This window comes from Apium graveolens, unplaced genomic scaffold (genome assembly GCF_009905375.1).
Source record: "Apium graveolens cultivar Ventura unplaced genomic scaffold, ASM990537v1 ctg7847, whole genome shotgun sequence".
Classification (NCBI taxonomy): Eukaryota; Viridiplantae; Streptophyta; class Magnoliopsida; order Apiales; family Apiaceae; genus Apium; species Apium graveolens.
This window is the reverse complement of record NW_027420679.1, coordinates 131,699-152,561: the sequence shown is the minus strand read 5'-3', so window position 1 is coordinate 152,561 and position 20,863 is coordinate 131,699. Positions and strand designations below refer to the sequence as shown.

The 20,863-nt window shown below is 29.3% G+C and overlaps 1 protein-coding gene across 1 annotated transcript; it reads right to left on the bottom strand.

Moving 5' to 3' along the window:
* Nucleotides 1–9,958: 9,958 nt before the first annotated feature.
* Nucleotides 9,959–13,325, bottom strand: LOC141704442 (histidine-containing phosphotransfer protein 1-like). The gene is made up of 4 exons (XM_074507680.1): nt 12,988–13,325; nt 10,278–10,349; nt 10,125–10,197; nt 9,959–10,006 (listed from the first exon to the last, which is right to left on the bottom strand). The coding sequence occupies exons 1-4, from the start codon at nt 13,323–13,325 to the stop codon at nt 9,959–9,961; spliced, it is 531 nt and encodes a 176-aa protein (XP_074363781.1).
* Between the last annotated feature and the right edge of the window lie 7,538 nt (nt 13,326–20,863).

Sequence of the window (20,863 nt, the reverse complement as noted above, 5' to 3'; positions counted from 1 at the left end):
ATATATTGAAAAATATATGGATGTTGAATTTAATAATTTTTTATCATGTATATTATATAGCTATATATAGTAAAATATTGATTTATATTATTGTTGTATCATTGGATCATATTTTAGCGGCTGAGGATTAGTAGAACAATGTAATCCTTTTATATATTTGCTGAACTTTTAATCATAGGATTGTATTTAAATACTGCATCGTAGTCTCGTGTTTTAGTATTAGAACAACGTGATCATTTTTATTCATGGTTGTATTAAGAATGTTTTTAATTGATTTTAGAGGAGGTTTTCTAATAAGATATAATTTTGATCGTCTATTTTTAAAAATATCATAGAAACGGTTGAGATTGTTTTGGCGATACAGGACCAAACGCCAAACGCTTATTATATATAAGGATATAATGTGTTGTAACATTAAAACCTTAGAAAAAATATCATTTAATAAATTATACACTAATTAAATATATATATATGTAATAATTCATTTAATAAATATATTTTTTAATAAAAAATATAATTAATAATAACATCAAATTCACTATCATGGCTCTTAAAAACGCAATATTGTAAAAAATTAGGAAAATTATATCCATGTAAATAATCGTCGGGTCTATCAACATTATTTGTGAATAAATTTTCTTTGTGTAGCAATAAATATACATACTTAATAGGTAATCAAATTTTTTTTTCTTAAAGTATCAAACTAACAAAATAGTCATTTTGTATTTTAACAATGTTATTTGAACAAAAAAAGGAACATGGATATCATAATCGAGACAAAAAAATTACACATTAAAATAATATCCCTTGTGAGACAAGATTAGTAACCACAATAAATCTAATATGATTATATTCTACAAGTGAATAAAATTAAAAAAAAACATAACATGAAAAAACGAGAGGGAGCGAGATAGAAAAGGTAGAGAGATATATTACTGAAGGGCTAATTTGAAGAGGATTTGATACGAACTCAATTAGGAAAATAGGTCGAGTAAATTAATAAAATTGATAAAACATATATACATATATATACAATTGTATTCTTTAAAACTAAATGGTAAAGTATCAATTAGAAGATTAATTCCGCTAGTCCAAAGTAAAAGAATTACAATTAATCTCTGAATGTAATCATGAGAAGTTTCCTCCGTTTACTCGCTGATAAGATGATTAGTTTCGTTGAGAAGTTACCTTCTCCTTGATGTGGGAAGGAGAGGGTCAAGGTTGACTCATATATATATATATATATGTATATATATATGTCTATATATATGTATATATATATATAAAGACACAACCTTATATGTTGGATATCAAAATGACCGACATATAACTCAATCATGTGTAGCACCTTTATATGTCGGAAAATAATGAACTAACGAATATATCCACAATGTATGTTTGATGTTTTATAAACCGACGTATAAAGTATATCCAAACCACTAATATATGTTTGCCTCTTCAAAATTCGACGTGAAATAATTACATAGGTTGTCTTTTTAACTATTGTGCATTGTAAAATCCATAACATGCTTTATAAGTTATAAGTCATTCCTCATAAAAAAATATTTAAACAATTTATTCTAACTTTATTTTATATTAAAATATAATATTTATACTAAGACTTCATTCTAAAAAAACGTACTTACAAGTACAAAACATACACCACTATTACAAAACCTACTCAATTAAGAAAAACCTACTCACACATATTTTCCTTGATTTTACAATTTAATTAAAAAACTATATCTTGCTTTAAATCATGCTATATATGTAATATAAAACCTACTACAACTACTTCTTAGTACAAAACCTACTATTTGCTAGAATACTATTCCATTCTGAAAAACCTACTCTCGAAAGTACTAAATGTGCTAGCTAAGTACTTCAAAACTTATTCCATAATTCTTAAACCTGCTCTTTCTATAAAATGTACTCGATATAAATCGTGCCTTGTGCGGTAAAATTTAGCCCATATTTCTAAAATATACTCCACCCTTCAAATAAAAATGAAAGAAATCACTTATTCGCGATATTTTATTACAGTGCAATTTATGTAACAATACATATTTCCTGACAAAAAAAAATAAAATTTAGTAAAGTGCTCTTATTACATGATTCGAGTTGTTTGAATAATAAATGATACTTAGTTGATATATATCATGTAATTTTATTATAATTTTGATTATTGGTTCGCTTCTTTAGATCCAATAAAATTATTTTGATATGAAACTTTGGTTATATCACTAACATATATAAATTTTAACATCCATATGGTTGAATTGATCAATAATATTTTAAAAAAATCAAAACACCAAATCAGGACTAAACACTACTTAACGGTACTAGTCGAACTGATACTTGACCGTTAAAATGGCAAAGAAAAATAATTTTTTGATATGAAACTTTGGTTATATGAGTAACATATATAAATTTTGACATCCATATGGTTGGATCGATGAAAAATCTTTTTAAAAAATATCAAAATACCAATTCAGGACTAAACGCTATTTAGCGGTACTAGTGAAACTAATGCTTGACTGTTAAAATGACAAACCAAATAAAATTATTTTAATTTAAAACTTTGATAATATCATAACATGTATCACATGTACAAATATTTATGATGATGAAAAAATATAGGTGATATGAGAATTTTAATTTTTTTTTATTGGATAATAGAAACATTAAATTTTGATCGGTATAAAGATTTCGCGCAAGAAAATATAATATAAAAATTTGGTCGGTGTAAAGTTTCCGGACAAAAAAATATAATATAAAATTAAACCTAATCCTAAATTCGACCATACACTCTTTTAGTGAAATTTGGTCAAATCTTGTAAATTTAAATTTGAAACTATTTATTTAATATGTATTAATGTAAATTTATAATATTTATTTAAATATTTCTTAGATTTTTATTTTTGATGGTGTATCAAAGGATAAATAAAAAATAAAAGTAATTTATCGGTATAACTAAGTAGAGATATCTAAACAACATTTGACAAAATATCAAATTAGAAAAGAATTCTAGGATAGAGCAAATTATATTAAATTTTCATAAATATCGGGCGAACTGCCAATTTTTGTTAAATATGGGGTTTATTTTTTTTATAAAGAGCAGCATTTCATCTAGGTGCCCCCTCAAATTTGCTTTGATTTACGACATCACAATGGAAGGTACTGGTCTACCTAATTTTGGTAAACTATTATAATGATAGATTGTTACGTGAGTTGGGTTTAAATTTTTTTTAATTGGGCTAGACTTGTAGAAGGCCAGAATGAAGACTACATATTAAATGGGCATAGAAAATTTGATATGGGCTGGATCCAACCCTCGCCCAGCGTAGTCCCGTGCAAAAATTAAAAGTAAAGTTGTAGCTAATGTCATTGAGGCTTTAATTAATGTAGGCTTTAATTATTGTATTCGTCCACTGTGGCACTGAATTGAAATAACAGCACTGTCATTCATGAATTGAGTAGGTTTATGTTGATTTTCTTAATGTAACATATAAAAACTTTCCAGTAAATCTTGAAAAATATATTAATATTAGTTATCTCGAGTACATTCATGTATTCATTTAATGATGCTTCACTACTTTGCACAATGGATTCAAACACATATATAAACTATAATTACAGATATAATCTAAAATTAAAGAAGAATAGATTTTGTATTTTTTTGTGAGGAAAGATTTTTTCTTATCTAAATTGCACCATAATACAATATCGCGAATACGTGATTTCTTTCATTTTTATTTGAAGGGTGGAGTAGGTTTTAGTACCATGGGCTAAGTTTTATAGCACGAAGAACGATTTTATATCGAGTATATTTTATAGAATGGATTAGGTTTAAGTATTATGAAGTAAGTTTTGGAGTACTTAGCTAGAGCATTTAGTATGGTGGAGAGTAGGTTTTTCAGAATGGAATTATTTTCTATAAATAGTAGGTTTTGTATTAATAAGTAGTTGAAGTAGGTTTTATATTACACATTATGATTGGAAGTGAGATGTAGTTTTTTTTTAAAATTGTAAATTGAAGAAAAAGATGTGTGAGTAGGTTTTTCTTAACTATGTAGATTTTGTAATATTGGAGTATGTTTTGTACTTGTGAGTACCTTTTGCAGAATGAAGTCTTAGTATACATATAATATTTTAATGTAAAATAAAGTAAAACTAGATTATGTAAATATTTTATATGGGGAATGACTTATAACTTATAAAGCATGTTGTGGATTTTACGTCGCACAATAATTAAAAAATGCAACTTATATAATGATTTACACGTTGAATTTTGAGGAGGGAGACATATTATGGTAATTTGACTCTATTTTATACGCCAGTTCATAAAACATCAAACGTATATTATGGATATATACGTTAGTTCATTATTTTCCAAGATATAAAGGTGCTACACATGATTGAGATGTCCATCGGTCATTTCGATATCGAATATATAAGATTATGTCTTTATATATATATCACAAGAAAAATGTCAATAAATAATGGTTCACAACTCATATGTAAAATGCTAAAAATTGAGTAAAAGATCCCTATTTTTCACATCAGTTTTGGACCGATGTTTACTAACAATTTTAACAACAGTTCCATTTCAGCAACCGATGTTTTAAACATTCATTAATGGAAACCCATTACTTTTACCTTTTAAGAGCCTAAAAGGCATTTGATTTGGAAATTTGAATGAGCCGTAAATGGAATTGAAATGAAATGATTGGTAAAAATTATATGGTTTACCATCTATGTGTATTGATGTTTATATTTCCACCCATGAAATTATAAATCCAAACACGCTCATGTGGGGATTGAGCTACCTATTAAGGTTAAGGGGCTAACCACTAACCAACCCCTATTCATTTTTCATTATTGTGTTGGTTAACCAGGTACATCAAATTTCATTATATGATTTTTATAGAGCAAATAAAATAAATTTGAGGAAACATATTTATACAAATAGTAGGTGGATGTCACCTGATTCAAGTATATATAATATAAAGAAAAAACTAATATAAGCTATGTATATTGTACTATATTATACAATAAATATTAAAATTTTGGTTGGTATAGTTATGTGTTAATTTAGTTAATTACTCTTATATTTAAAATATTCTAATTTTATTCTAGTTATAATGATATTATTCAAATCAATTTATTAATTGATGTCATTAAGAATTTATTAATTGAAGTAGTTAAAGATCAAAAGAAGATTAGGTATCAATTCACTGATGAAGGCACAATTTTCTCACCCCTACTCTAGACACACTTTTCATCGATTAAAAAAATATCTTATCTATAATTTGTAATATATTGTAATATTATATTATAATTACCGAAACATTAAAAATTTGGTCGGTATAAAAATTTTAGGCAACAAATAATATATAAAATTTGGTATGTATAAACTGAAATTACACCTAGAGGGGGGTGAATAGGTGATTATGGCTAACTATGATTACTTTTAAATTTTTACCCGATAATAGCTTACTGAGATTTTACCAATAGAACTATAATCTGACAATGATAGTAAGCTGAGATAACTAAATGCAATATAGAATATAATGTGCAGAAAAATAAATAGAACACACAAGAATTTTAGCGAGGTTCGACCCCTAATCCCCTATGGTCTACGTCCTGGTCCCTTACCAAACTTGGTAAGCGAATATATTATTGATCAATAAAAGTTACAACTACAAGATATAACAATATATCTCCTTTTATACCCGCTTGCTGATAAATGGCTTGCTGAAACCCCTGTTTAAGAACCTACTCTCTAAGTATTATACTACCCCGTAGTACAAACTCCTCTAGCAAGTACCACTAAACCCTTGTTTCTCTTAGCCAACTTATCCAGTAACTAATCAATACAATTCAACAATAGAAATCAATGATAAAGTTTACAACTCAAACTATAGACTCTCTTCAATAAATACGTGTATATATTAGGAGCTCGAGAGTATTTTGAAATCAATAAGATCAAGAGTTTTATGTGTTCTTGCTTGCCAAGTCATTCAGTCATCAAAACTGCAAGAACCACATATAGAAACCACACATTAACGTTTGAAACATTCTCAACAAATTACACACGGCTAGAATCCAATATATACCATTTTAAGATCGTGGGATCGGTTTCACACGTTCATGTGTACGTTAGATAGAAGAGAAAGAAGGATGAACAACATTACAGAAAACATCTCTTCTATTTTGTAGAGTATAAAACTTTTAACAGAAGATAGAGATCAGAGTTTTCGAAAGAAAAACAAACTTCTATTCTTTAGGACAATCAATTTGAATAAGTAAAAATGAATTATACTTGAGCTCTATAATCTATAATTGCACGTATATTTATTAGGAGAAGTCCTTACAAATGATAAAAAAGAAGTTCCTATAAAATCTCCATGAAATTCGACTTCCTTATTGAATCTGGACTGTGCAATCTTAACTTGCTGTTATTTCCGACACTGTTGATACTAGCTTGCTGAGATACAAATTTGCTTATAACAGCTTGCTACAATTATGTTGATCATAGCTTGTGAATGACATTATTAGGGTACTAAGTTGAGAATAAAGGGAATTGAGACTCGAAAAAGAAATTGAATTAGAAGTTGTATTAAACCGATTTAAGGTAAGTATATACTGTACTAATTCACTGTTTATGTTTTGATCTTTAAATATTTCTTGATTTGATTGATGATTCACGGATAAAAAATGAGTATTCTTGCACTGATACTTGATGAACTGATGATGATGTTTCCTTGTCGGAAGTAAGCTAAACCAATCATTTGGCTGACCGGGATCCCAACTTGATGAACTTGATGAATTGATGAACTTATCATGCTTGAATACTCCGTTTTAATCTTGTGAGAACTATTATATTATGATGAACACTTGATGATCGTGTTAAGCTTTTGATGATTCTCTTGTTTAAAATTGTTTTATTTGAAGATTTAAAACTCTGGTTTCTATATAAAACTCAGTTGAAATGTATGATATATGCTTACCGAGCTTTATGAGCTCACTCTTTTATGTTGCTAACTCTCACAAGAAAGAGTTTCAGAGAAGTATGTTCAGCAAAGGATAAAAATATAATGAACTAAGGTTTTAGTGGATGGCGAGAAGCATATAGTATTATAATGAATAAAGTTTATGTAATAGACTTGTGTTTGTATTTGATTAGGATCTGATGCATCGTAAACTTTTGTTGTACACTGAAATTATTGTATGAATCTTATATTATAAATTATTTTATGGTTACGTAAGCATATATTGAGTTTGTAGTTTGTTGGCATCCCCCGGGTCGGGTTCCTGAGGCTACCCGAGGTCGGGGTCATCACACTACGAGGCAGAGATTATGGCTGCAACTGCAGCAGCTTGTCAAGCCATTTGGATTCAAAATGTTTTAAATCAGATAATAGATGAGCAAGTTGATCTAGTGGTGTTTTTCATTGATAATAAATCTGTACTGGATTTGGCTAAAAATCCTATCTTTCATGGAAGGAGCAAGCAAATTCACGTGCATTATCATTTCATTAGGGAATTTGTGGAACGGGGGGAAATTATTCTGAATCACATAAGCAGTGAGTGTCAAAAGGTAGATATCTTAACCAAGGAAATGACTACACTCAAATTTGAAAAGATGAGAAAGTTGCTGGGAATTGAGAATCTATGTGGAAAACTCTAAGATTAAGGGGGGATATGTTGGTTTAATCTTAAGTTGGTTTTGTTTTATTCATTTAAATAAAGTCATTGTCTCTGTTGAAGTAGTAGTCGAGCTAGCAAGTTTGTAGGAAGTTGAATTAGTATAGTGTTAGTTGAGTCTGTATAGGACGTGTGTGAGTACATGTCCTGGTTTTTAGCTTTTCTGTTTGTGTAGTCTACTATTACTTTCTGTTATTGAATAAACAAGTAATGCTTCTGGCAACCAAACTTCCTTTTGTTTACATCATTGTAATTAATAAGAATTCACATTTATATTGAATCTATTAACAATATAAATGTGCTAGCTAAGTACTTCAAAACTTACTACATAATACTTAAACCTACTCTTTCTGTAAAATGTACTTGATATAAATCGTGCTTCGTGCGGTAAAACTTAGCGCATAGTACTAAAACATACTCCACCCTTCAAATAAAAATGAAAGAAATCATTTATTCGCAATATTGTATTACAGTGCAATTTATGTAACAATAAATATTTCCTGACAAAAAAAATATAAAATTTAGTCTTCTTTAATTCAAATTATATCCCTAATTATAGTTTTCTAAAAAAATACTATATCCGTGTCTAAATCCATTCTGCAAAGTAGTGAAACGTCTTTAAATAAATACATAGATATACTCGAGATGGCTGATGTTAATATATTTTTTCTGTATTTACTGGAAAGTTCTTATATGGTACATTAAGAAAATCAACCTATACCAAGCTAATTCATGAATGGTAGTGCTGCAATTTCAATACACGACCACCAAAACGGACGAATACATTAATTAAGCAGCATCATTTCATAAAAATGAATGTTTAAATAAACATTCAATTCATTTCATTCATAGTTATGAAAATGACGTGATAGCCTACATATAACACTGCAAACGGATGACTAGTTTTGGGTCTAATACATACTCTTTACCCGACTCTATATCTAGGCCCAGTACCAAACTTGGACTCGAATATTACAAGGTCTGTCTGTGACAATATTGTGTTATAAAACCTGTTTATGGTGTAATTTTGAATAATATTTCTAATTCTAAATGTACGATTGGAAAATAAATATGCAACTAAATTGTATAGAAAGAGACTTTAGTAATAAACGTACGATATTCAACTAGTCATGTTTGCAAATTGCCTTGAATATTTTAAAAATAAAAAAAGAATAAAATTGTAGTCTCAATATTTATTAGTTAAAATTTAAATACACGGACTAAAAGTATCTGCTTGATGGCTGAGGTTTTCAGTGATTAGTATATATGTTTCATAACATTCATCTTATAATAGTTATTATGATTAATACAATAAGTAATCATTTCTTTTGGAAATAGTGTTATATACTACCGGGCCTTCATTTTAACGTTCGTATAGGACACTACTGACGAGCCTGAAAAGGACGCGCCTGAAGTTGACCCCTCAATTCTTCTCCAATCTATTCCTCCAACAGGTGAATCTTAGGGCACTTCCTGATCTATCATTATGTTTAAACTGCATTTGAACTAAGTTTCTTAATACGTTGAAGAGCCAGCACTCTTTTGATGCTATGCAAGGTTGTAGGACTATATTCCGTTTGCTACTCTTTTATTTAAGATTTCATTTATCTTTATTTCTCTCAACAAGTAGATCTTCTGCAAAAAGTTTTCTAAGTACCAAATTGATGCGCGCCCTGATGGGTGAGGCATGCCTTAAAAAAATCCGAAAACTAATTGACATAATTGCCTAAAATATGCAAATAATTAAATAATTATAATTAACAACACATTAACACATGCACAATTTTTATAAACATTAAAATTTACACAAAATGTGTTTAACTGATTAATTTTAAAAAAATAACTACACATATGCAACACAATAAGATCTTTATGTCCGTTAGTTTTGTCCCCATATCCTAAAAATAATTATGTAATTTACATATTCTAATGGTCTAAATAGTAAAATTCTGAATTTATCTATCATTTCTAATTAATTAATTAATTAAGTATAATTAATAAAAGCCTCAAACTACATGCACAATTATAATTAAACAATACTTACCCCAAGAATGTTTGAAACAATTTAATCATAAAAATTAAAAGAGTACAATGGAGTAATATAATATACTCCATAAACCAAAACACAAGTTTTTAATAACAAAAATATGGTTCATAGCTCCATAAGCAAAAAAAAACATTTAACAAGAACAACTATTTTAAGATGTCATGACCCTATTCCACCTATTCCAGCATGTGCCGCAATACTTCATTGCCTTGGAATTGATCCACCAGCAGCGATAAGTTCGTTGTGTAACTACAATTTTCAAACAAATGATTATATTACAATCCCTTCTACAAAATATGCTTTCATCTTATAAGAACATGTAATGTAGGTATTTATGGGCACCAAATTTACTCTAGATTAAAAGTACCTTGAGCAAGGTCTCAAGCTTGTTCTTCACAAAAAAATATTCTGTCTGCATTTTTTGTACCGAATCGAAACATCTGCAAATATAAAGTTTTAGTTAGTTAATAACAATAAACTTACACCACTAATGAAAATATACCCTTCACAATAAAATTACCCTTCAACATTTTGTTGATTGTAGTGCTCAAGGAGAACAATACATGCCTCGTGAAGTCTGTGGGCTCCAATGCTGACAAAAAATATTAACAACATAATGTATTGGTTAAACAAAAACCAATGATTTTTGATAAGTTATAATTATCCCTTTCTTTTAAATCTTTTAACCATGACAACTAAAAATTTGGCTTATTCAGTTTTGAACTATTTTATCCCACAAGTGGTGGCTACTGACTAGCATTCACATGCTTATAGTTGTGTTGCTTATAATAAAGTAACTAGTGCTTATAATAAAAATTGATAAGGGCTCACAATAGATGTAAGTTTGTAAACATCTTATAATAATTAAATTATTTAAAATGAAATCTCTGCTAATTATATTTAAACATATATGAGGCACCGTAACAAATGTTTAACAAGCATATGAATCGTGACTGATTAAACTTTCATATTATAGTAAGGACATGCTTGTGGTAATAATTATAGTTGAACCGCAGATGAATTGAGTAAGAAGTTACACTAGATGTGAAAAACATTAAAACACCAAACCTAGGACCGAGTAGAGAAGTTTTAGGTGGAGAATGGCTTCCCACCACATATATACATGGTATAATGACTTTACACATATGCATTAATAAAATTAATTTACTTCGATGTGGAACCTTTGAGGGAAAAGATAAGGATTTCAACTTTTTTCCAATCAATAAGCTGTTGGTGCCTAGAAATAAAGGTACATAGGAATAGGAATAAAGTATGGTTTATTATATTAATCAATAGCAACAATACGGCCAAAAATGTCCACACACAACAAAGTCGAATTAATCTTACAAAGCTGTTGTAATATTAAGAACAGTTCTCTCAAAATTGATGAAGAAGTTCGACACAGTTTCAACCACAAAATTTGGGTTGCTAAGATCGTCTTGAAGCTTTTGAAGGTTTTTGAACTGATCGTCCAGATATGCCTAATTTTTTCGTAATTAACAAAAAACATCATCAATGGGTAAGCATAAACAATAAACAATACACACACAAATTCAACAATAGAAATGCACATAAGCACATCTTGCTGAGTTTCAAGTAAAACACAAACACAAAATAATAAAAAACATATAAGAACATTTTATATGTAAGCATATCATTACACACACAAGAGAAAAAAATGTAAATTAAGTGTACATAAATGATCGAGAAAGAAAAAAAATACCTCATTATATAAATAGGTAGTATAGTCAAGTATTTGTCTTTGTAATTGAACAATAGTACTGACATTAGCCATTTCTAGTATTCAAATAAAATGTTGAGAGTTCTGCGCGAAGTAGTTTCTATAAGTTATTGGAAATTTAAATTGTAAGAGATGTTGCCTCTGATTTTATGCTTGTGTTTGTTGTTTCACCTAGGAGATATGGCCATCTACTTACCTAGAAGAAGTAGTCGGGCCCATGGTAGACTTTTTATACTTTAAACTAAAGATGTTACTTCTGACTTGTGTTTGGTTGTTTTACGTTGGACATATAGCCATCTACCTACCTAAAATAGGTAGGCCCACCACGTTAGATTTTTATGTTTAAAACATTTAATGTCATAAATAAATGTTAGCTGTGATAAAAAAGGGCAATTAATGTGATGGAAAATTTTAGTTAAAATGCTCTTATAGATATAATAAAACAAAAAATACAGATGAGAAATTTTGGCAGATTCTGATCATTTTGAACTAAAAGAAAACTTTTGGGTGGTTCAAATGTAGACGATAAAAACAAAAACTACTCATTACCTAAAGAATTTATTTTTTTTTAATTTTTTTTATTTTCCCTTGAATATTTATTAGGGAGTACTCAATTTAATTGTATGTGATAACTTCTTCCTATTTATCAAATTTAAGTTTAGGAAAAAAATTGCTAAATTAATGACTGATTTTAATTTCAATTCATAAAAATGAGATAGTAGATGTTAAATTTGTAGAATATAAGAACAGATTTAATGTATATATATTTATAAGCACGTGTAATAAACACATAATAAACAATTATTTTGGAAGAACTAGGAAGACATTTTGTTATTAAGTCTCAGAGAAATAAAAAATAACTTTCAGGTCTAATATATAGACTATTAAAGATAATGGCTACAAATAAGCAACCTTCCCCGGGAAAAACTCAAATACTGGCATCACCCCATGACTCTCTTAAAATAGCTCAACTAAAATAAATGAAGTCTAAACTACATGACTAACTAGGTGACTAACTAGGTGACTAAATATTAGCCTAAATAATTACAACATGGAGTAAACATATAATTTAGATTAAAATCCCAACAATCTCCCCCTTAATCAAAATTTTTCTCAACAAATACTAGCAGCCCGTATGGCTTTTAATCTAACCTGTGTGGCTTTCAACTTTTCTGCTCATTTGGCACTTCAATATAGCCTGTCTCGCATTTTCTTTGCCCGTCTGACATTTCTTGTTTACCCGTATGGCATTTCTTATTTTCCCGTCTGGCATGCTACTTCTGTCTATAACAAAGCTGGTTCATCATCATCAATGTGTGTGAGGTTCACTTCTTGTTTCCATTCCTTGTCTTGTCTTTGTTTATAACATTCTACAGCGTAGTGGCCAAAGATGTTACAGTTATAGCATTTTATTTTGCTCTTGTCACGTCCACCATTTCTATTATATAATCCTTCACGGGATCTTGCCTTTCATTCTTCCCGAGTTAACAGTAGCTGATTTCCATTGTCTCCAACATGTCCACGAATCCTCTCTTCATGAGCTCTTAGCCTCCCGATTAACTCCTCAACAGACATGTTGTCCAAGTCACCAAATTGTTCAAAAGTTGAAGCAATCTGCAAAAATTTTGGTGAGACTGCTCGTAGTAATTTTTTCACAACACAGGACTCTTCCACTTTATCTCGTAGAGCTCGAATATTACTCACAATATTATTCAATTTTAATGAGAAATCATCGATATTTTCTGTCTCTTTCATGTTGAGAGCTTCAAACTCGGACCTAAGAGTCTGCATTTTTGCTTTCTGAACACGATCAGCTCCGACACACATTATTTTGATAGCATCTCAAGCCTATTTGGTTGTCTCTTTCTCCACCACGGACAACAATATGTCTTCTGGAATTCCCTGATAAATGGCTGCCAATGTCACATTATCCTGCCTTGGATCAGTTACACCCTTCGGGTCGCTATTCTCAATAGCTTCCCAGACGCCTTGTGCCCGCATGAATACCTTCATTTTTAACGACCACGCCGTGTAATTATTTTTGGCCAACATAGGATAACTGGGTCCGACAACACCTTCCTTCATCTTTGGCACGCCCATGCTTGTTTTCCTCGCATGTACTTGGACATAAATTACCTAGCTCTGATACCAAGTGTAGAATATAAGAACAGATTTAATGTATATATATTTATAAGCACGTGTAATAAACACACAATAAACACTTATTTTGGAAGAACTAGGAAGACATTTTGTTATTAAGTCTCAGAGAAATAAAAAATAACTTACAGGTCTAATATATAGACTAATAAAGATAATGGCTACAAATAAACAACCTTCTCCTGGAAAAACTCAAACACTCCCATCACCTCATGACTCTCCTAAAATAGCTCAACAAAAATAAATGACCAAGTCTAAACTACATGACTAACTACGTGACTAACTAGGTGACTAAATATTAGCCTAAATAATTAAAACAGGGAGTAAACATATAATTTAGATTAAAATCCCAACAAAATTAATAAATGGAGGTTCATTATTTTGTAAGACATCAAAAAAATGAATGGGGTTCTCAAAGAGAGAGTATAATTATTTTATTATATTAGCTTATAACCCATGTGATGCACGATTTTTCTAAAATTTACATGTTCTACTTTTAAAAAATTTATGAATTTATTTTTAAAAACTTTAATGTACTTATATTATTAATTTTGATGTCTATATTTATATTGTTATTATTTTTTATATTTTGTTGCAATATTATTTCAACAAATATGCATATATTGAAAAATATATGGATGTTGAATTTAATATTTTTTTATCATGTATATTATATAGCTATATATAGTAAAATATTGATTTATATTATTGTTGTATCATTGGATCATATTTTAGCGGCTGAGGATTAGTAGAACAATGTAATCCTTTTATATATTTGCTGAACTTCTAATCATAGGATTGTATTTAAATACTGCATCGTAGTCTCGTGTTTTAGTATTAGAACAACGTGATCATTTTTTATTCATGGTTGTATTAAGAATGTTTTTAATTGATTTTAGAGGAGGTTTTCTAATAAGATATAATTTTCATCGTCTATTTTTAAAAATATCATATAAACGGTTGAGATTCTTTTGGCGATACAGGACCAAACGCCAAACGCTTATTATATATAAGGATATAATGTGTTGTAACATTAAAACCTTAGAAAAAATATCATTTAATAAATTATACACTAATTAAATATATATATATGTAATAATTCATTTAATAAATATATTTTTTAATAAAAAATATAATTAATAATAACATCAAATTCACTATCATGGCTTTTAAAAACGCAATATTGTAAAAAATTAGGAAAATTATATCCATGTAAATAATCATCGGGTAGATCAACATTATTTGTGAATAAATTTTCTTTGTGTAGCAATAAATATACATACTTAATAGGTAATCAAATTTTTTTTTCTTAAAAGTATCAAACTAACAAAATAGTCATTTTGTATTTTAACAATGTTATTTGAACAAAAAAAGGAACATGGATATCATAATCGAGACAAAAAATTACACATTAAAATAATATCCCTTGTGAGACAAGATTAGTAACCACAATAAATCTAATATGATTATATTCTACAAGTGAATAAAATTAAAAAAAACATAACATGAAAAAACGAGAGGGAGCGAGATAGAAAAGGTAGAGAGATATATTACTGAAGGGCTAATTTGAAGAGGATTTGATACGAACTCAATTAGGAAAATAGGTCGAGTAAATTAATAAAATTGATAAAACATGTATACATATATATACAATTGTATTCTTTAAAACTAAATGGTAAAGTATCAATTAGAAGATTAATTACGCTAGTCCAAAGTAAAAGAATTACAATTAATCTCTGAATGTAAATCATGAGAAGTTTCCTCCCTTTACTCGCTGATAAGATGATTAGTTTCGTTGAGAAGTTACCTTCTCCTTGATGTGGGAAGGAGAGGGTCAAGGTTGACTCAAATATATATATATATATGTATATATATATATATATGTCTATATATATGTATATATATATATAAAGACACAACCTTATATGTTGGATATCAAAATGACCGACATATAACTCAATCATGTGTAGCACCTTTATATGTCGGAAAATAATGAACTAACGAATATATCCACAATGTATGTTTGATGTTTTATAAACCGACGTATAAAGTAAATCCAAACCACTAATATATGTTTGCCTCTTCAAAATTCGACGTGAAATAATTACATAGGTTATCTTTTTAACTATTGTGCATTGTAAAATCCATAACATCCTTTATAAGTTATAAGTCATTCCTCATAAAAAATTATTTAAACAATTTATTCTAACGTTATTTTATATTAAAATATAATAGTTATACTAAGACTTCATTCTAAAAAAACGTACTCACAAGTACAAAACATACACCACTATTACAAAACCTACTCAATTAAGAAAAACCTACTCACACATATTTTCCTTGATTTTACAATTTAATTAAAAAACTATATCTTGCTTTAAATCATGCTATATATGTAATATAAAACCTACTACAACTACTTCTTAGTACAAAACCTACTATTTGCTAGAATACTATTCCATTCTGAAAAACGTACTCTCGAAAGTACTAAATGTGCTAGCTAAGTACTTCAAAACTTATTCCATAATTCTTAAACCTGCTCTTTCTATAAAATGTACTCGATATAAATCGTGCCTCGTGCGGTAAAATTTAGCCCATATTTCTAAAATATACTCCACCCTTCAAATAAAAATGAAAGAAATCACTTATTCGCGATATTGTATTACAGTGCAATTTATGTAACAATAAATATTTCCTGACAAAAAAATATAAAATTTAGTAAAGTGCTCTTTTTACATGATTCGAGTTGTTTGAATAATAAATAATACTTAGTTGATATATAGCATGTAATTTTATTATAATTTTGATTATTGGTTCGCTTCTTTAGATCCAAGCTCCCATAAAATTTAACTATAACTCAAACCCAAAATTAATCGAGGGCCAAAGAAAAGGAACGAAAGGAAGAGAAACGCGAAAAGACTAAGAGGAATGAGAAGATGGTTGGGCTCCCAAGAAAGAGAAGATGAAAATTTTGAACTAATTTAAAGAGCCAACATGTATTAGCCCCAAGCTTAGCATATTATGCAAAACTAATATGTTATATAAAACTAATATGTGCATATATAGAGAAATGAAGGACCTCCACTTTATTCCCCTCAATGTGGGACAAGTGAATTTAGTTGAAAAAAACAACAAGTGTTCCAAGTGCACTAGTTGTGATCCTAAAGAGATCCAACACCTGCTTATATAGAAAATGTTAGCCAACTAGTTTCACCCCATTTCGATGTGGCACTAAATAACATCATGTTTTAAACATAACATATTTTAGTGCCTTGTGTGTTTCTTGCATTCTAAAAATTTTAAACTAATTTTCCTTGCATTAGTAATGCTCCAAATATTTTATTTTTTTAATATTATTTCGGTTGTGGAGCCCAAATAAAAGTGGATGTGATCTCATTACTTAGAACCCAAGCCCCTTAAATAGAATAGAGTGGTGGTTCATTTCAAAACTCCCTCGATGTGGGATAAATTTGAACTTTTCTTTAAGAGTTGGGAACTCTTAACTCAAAACCACACCATTGTGTGGGTTATATAGAGTTCAAGCAAGTCATAAAAACATAATCTAGTCAATGTGGGACTAAATTGGACTAGTTAACTAGTTTAGATCAAACTCTAAACCTAGTTATCTTGATAAAAATAATTTTAACTTATTTAAGGACTTTGACTTAATGAATCCAAAATGATATCTATTGAGAACTTGTTAAAAATATTACTTGCAACTCTATCTTTTATATAGAAAAAGAGTATAGCCTTGTGTCTATTCATTATCACTGTGGGAACCAAGAATGTTAAGACTTAACTAAAAATTTATGTTGCCCAAGTCTTGGTTTTATTAGTGATGGAAGTGAGTCTCTTCAAAACATAAGCAATGTGGGACTTGTGATGTAATAGCAAAGAAGGTTGTCAAGTCCCACATTGAGGAGAGAATAGAAGTTAAACTAGAATAAATTGGGAAGTCTATAGAATACTTGTTGCAAAGGTGTAAGTGACCTTGTATGCATCACACCTTGAGAGCTGTGAGTTTGCTTTGTGCATGGGGTTGCCTTGTGACTTTTCTTGAGAAATGAAAATTTCATTTTTAACCCTAACTCTAAGAGAGTGCTTGTGTGTTCCTTAAAAATAATATAAATAAATAGGATCCTAGTTATTTAAGACATTTTTGGGTAGGACAACTCCAACAACAATCCGTATTTTGGTTCCTTAATATAATAATAATAATAATTTCAAATCTTATTCATATTTTTAAAATAAGAGAGAGAAAAAGATGTGAGAGAATTAGGGTGAAATAGGAGGGAAATGAATATTTAATTAATGAAAATAAGATAAGGAATGATTATGCATTCTTCATCTTTAAGGAAGCAAAAGTGGATCTTAAGCTTTTAGAGAATTACTAGGATTCTGTTGAAGTGCCAATTTTGATTCAATCCTTAAAATTTTAGGCTAGGATCCATTATAAGTAAGCCGTTGGAGTTGCTCTAAATTGGTAAGTCTTTTTATGCCCTCATCTATTATTATTATTATTATTATTAAAATTATAATTTACTTGGTAGGATTTAGATTTGAGCTTAATAAATAAAAATATGTTATTGAGAATTGTGAATGACATTATTAGGGTACTAAGTTGAGAATAAAGGGATTTGAGACTCGAAAAAGAAATTGAATTAGAAGTTGTATTAAACCGATTTAAGGTAAGTATATACTGTACTAATTCACTGTTTATGTTTTGATCTTTAAATATTGCTTGATTTGATTGATGATTCACGGATAAAAAATGAGTATTCTTGCACTGATACTTGATGAACTGATGATGATGCTTCCTTGTCGGAAGTAAGCTAAACCAATCATTTGGCTGACCGGGATCCCAACTTGATGAATTTGATGAATTGATGAACTTATCATGCTTGAATACTCCGTTTTAATCTTGTGAGAACTATTATATTATGATGAACACTTGATGATCGTGATAAGCTTTTGTTGATTCTCTTGTTTAAAATTGTTTTATTTGATGGTTTAAAACTCTGGTGTCTAGATAAAACTCAGTTGAAATGTATGATATATGCTTACCGAGCTTTATGAGCTCACTCTTTTATGTCACTAACTCTCACAAGAAAGAGTTTCAGAGAAGTATGTTCAGCAAAGGATAAAAATATGATGAACTAAGGTTTTAGTGGATGGCGAGAAGTATATAGTATTATAATGAATAAAGTTTATGTAATAGACTTGTGTTTGTATTTGATTAGGATCTGATGCATCGTAAACTTTTGTTGTAGACTGAAATTGTTGTATGAATCTTATATTATTAATTAGTTTATGGTTACGTATGCATATATTGAGTTTGTAGTTTGTTGGCATCCCCGGGTCGGGTTCCTGAGGCTACCCGAGGTCGGGGTCATCACACTACGAGGCAGAGATTATGGCTGCAACTACAGCAGCTTGTCAAGCCATTTGGATTCGAAATGTTTTAAATCAGATAATAGATGAGCAAGTTGATCTAATGGTGTTTTTCATTGATAATAAATATGTACTGGATTTGGCTAAAAATCTTATCTTTCATGGAAGGAGCAAGCAAATCCACGTGCGTTATCATTTCATTAGGGAATTTGTGGAACGAGGGGAAATTATTCTGAATCACATAAGCAGTGAGTGTCAAAAGGCAGATATCTTAACCAAGGAAATGACTACACTCAAATTTGAAAAGATGAGAAGGTTGCTGGGAATTAAGAATCTATGTGGAAAACTCTAAGATTAAGGGGGGATATGTTGGTTTAATCTTAAGTTGGTTTTGTTTTATTCATTTAAATAAAGTCATTGTCTCTGTTGAAGTAGTAGTCGAGCTAGCAAGTTTGTAGGAAGTTGAATTAGTATAGTGTTAGTTGAGTCTGTATAGGACGTGTGTGAGTACATGTCCTGGTTTTTAGCTTTTCTGTTTCTGTAGTCTACTATAACTTTCTGTTATTGAATAAACAAGTAATGCCTCTGGCAACCAAACTTCCTTGTGTTTGTTTACATCATTGTAATTAATAAGAATTCACATTTATATTCAATCTATTAACAATATAAATGTGCTAGCTAAGTACTTCAAAACTTACTACATAATACTTAAACCTACTCTTTCTGTAAAATGTACTTGATATAAATCGTGCTTCGTGCGGTAAAACTTAGCGCATAGTACTAAAACATACTCCACCCTTCAAATAAAAATGAAAGAAATCATTTATTCGCGATATTGTATTACAGTGCAATTTATGTAACAATAAATATTTCCTGACAAAAAAAATATAAAATTTAGTCTTCTTTAATTCAAATTGTATCCCTAATTATAGTTTTCTAAAAAAATACTATATCCGTGTCTAAATCCATTCTGCAAAGTAGTGAAACGTCTTTAAATAAATACATATATATACTCGAGATGGCTGATGTTAATATATTTTTCTGTATTTACTTGAAAGTTCTTATATGGTACATTAAGAAAATCAACCTATACCAAGCTAATTCATGAATGGTAGTGCTGCAATTTCAATACACGACCTCCAAAACGGACGAATACATTAATTAAGCAGCATCATTTCATAAAAATGAATGTTTAAATAAACATTCAATTCATTTCATTCATAGTTATGAAAATGACGTGATAGCCTATATATAACACTGCAAACGGATGACTAGTTTTGGGTCTAATACATACTCTTTACCCGACTCTATATCTAGGCCCAGTACCAAACTTTGACTCGAATATTACAATGACAATATTGTGTTATAAAACCTGTTTATGGTGTAATTTTGAATAATATTTCTAATTCTAAATGTACGATTGGAAAATAAATATGCAACTAAATTGTATAGAAAAGAGACTTTAGTAATAAACGTACGATATTCAACTAGTCATGTTTGCAAATTGCCTTGAATATTTTAAAAATAAAAAAAGAATAAAATAGTAGTCTCAACATTTATTAGTTAAAATTTAAATACACTAACTAAAAGTATCTGCTTGATGGCTGAGGTTTTCAGTGATTAGTATATATGTTTCATAACATTCATCTTATAATAGTTATTATGATTAATACAATAAGTAATCATTTCTTTTGGAAATAGTGTTATATACTACCGGGCCTTCATTTTAACGTTCGTATAGGACACTACCGACGAGCCTGAAAAGGACGCGCCTGAAGTTGACCCCTCAATTCTTCTCCAATCTATTCCTCCAACAG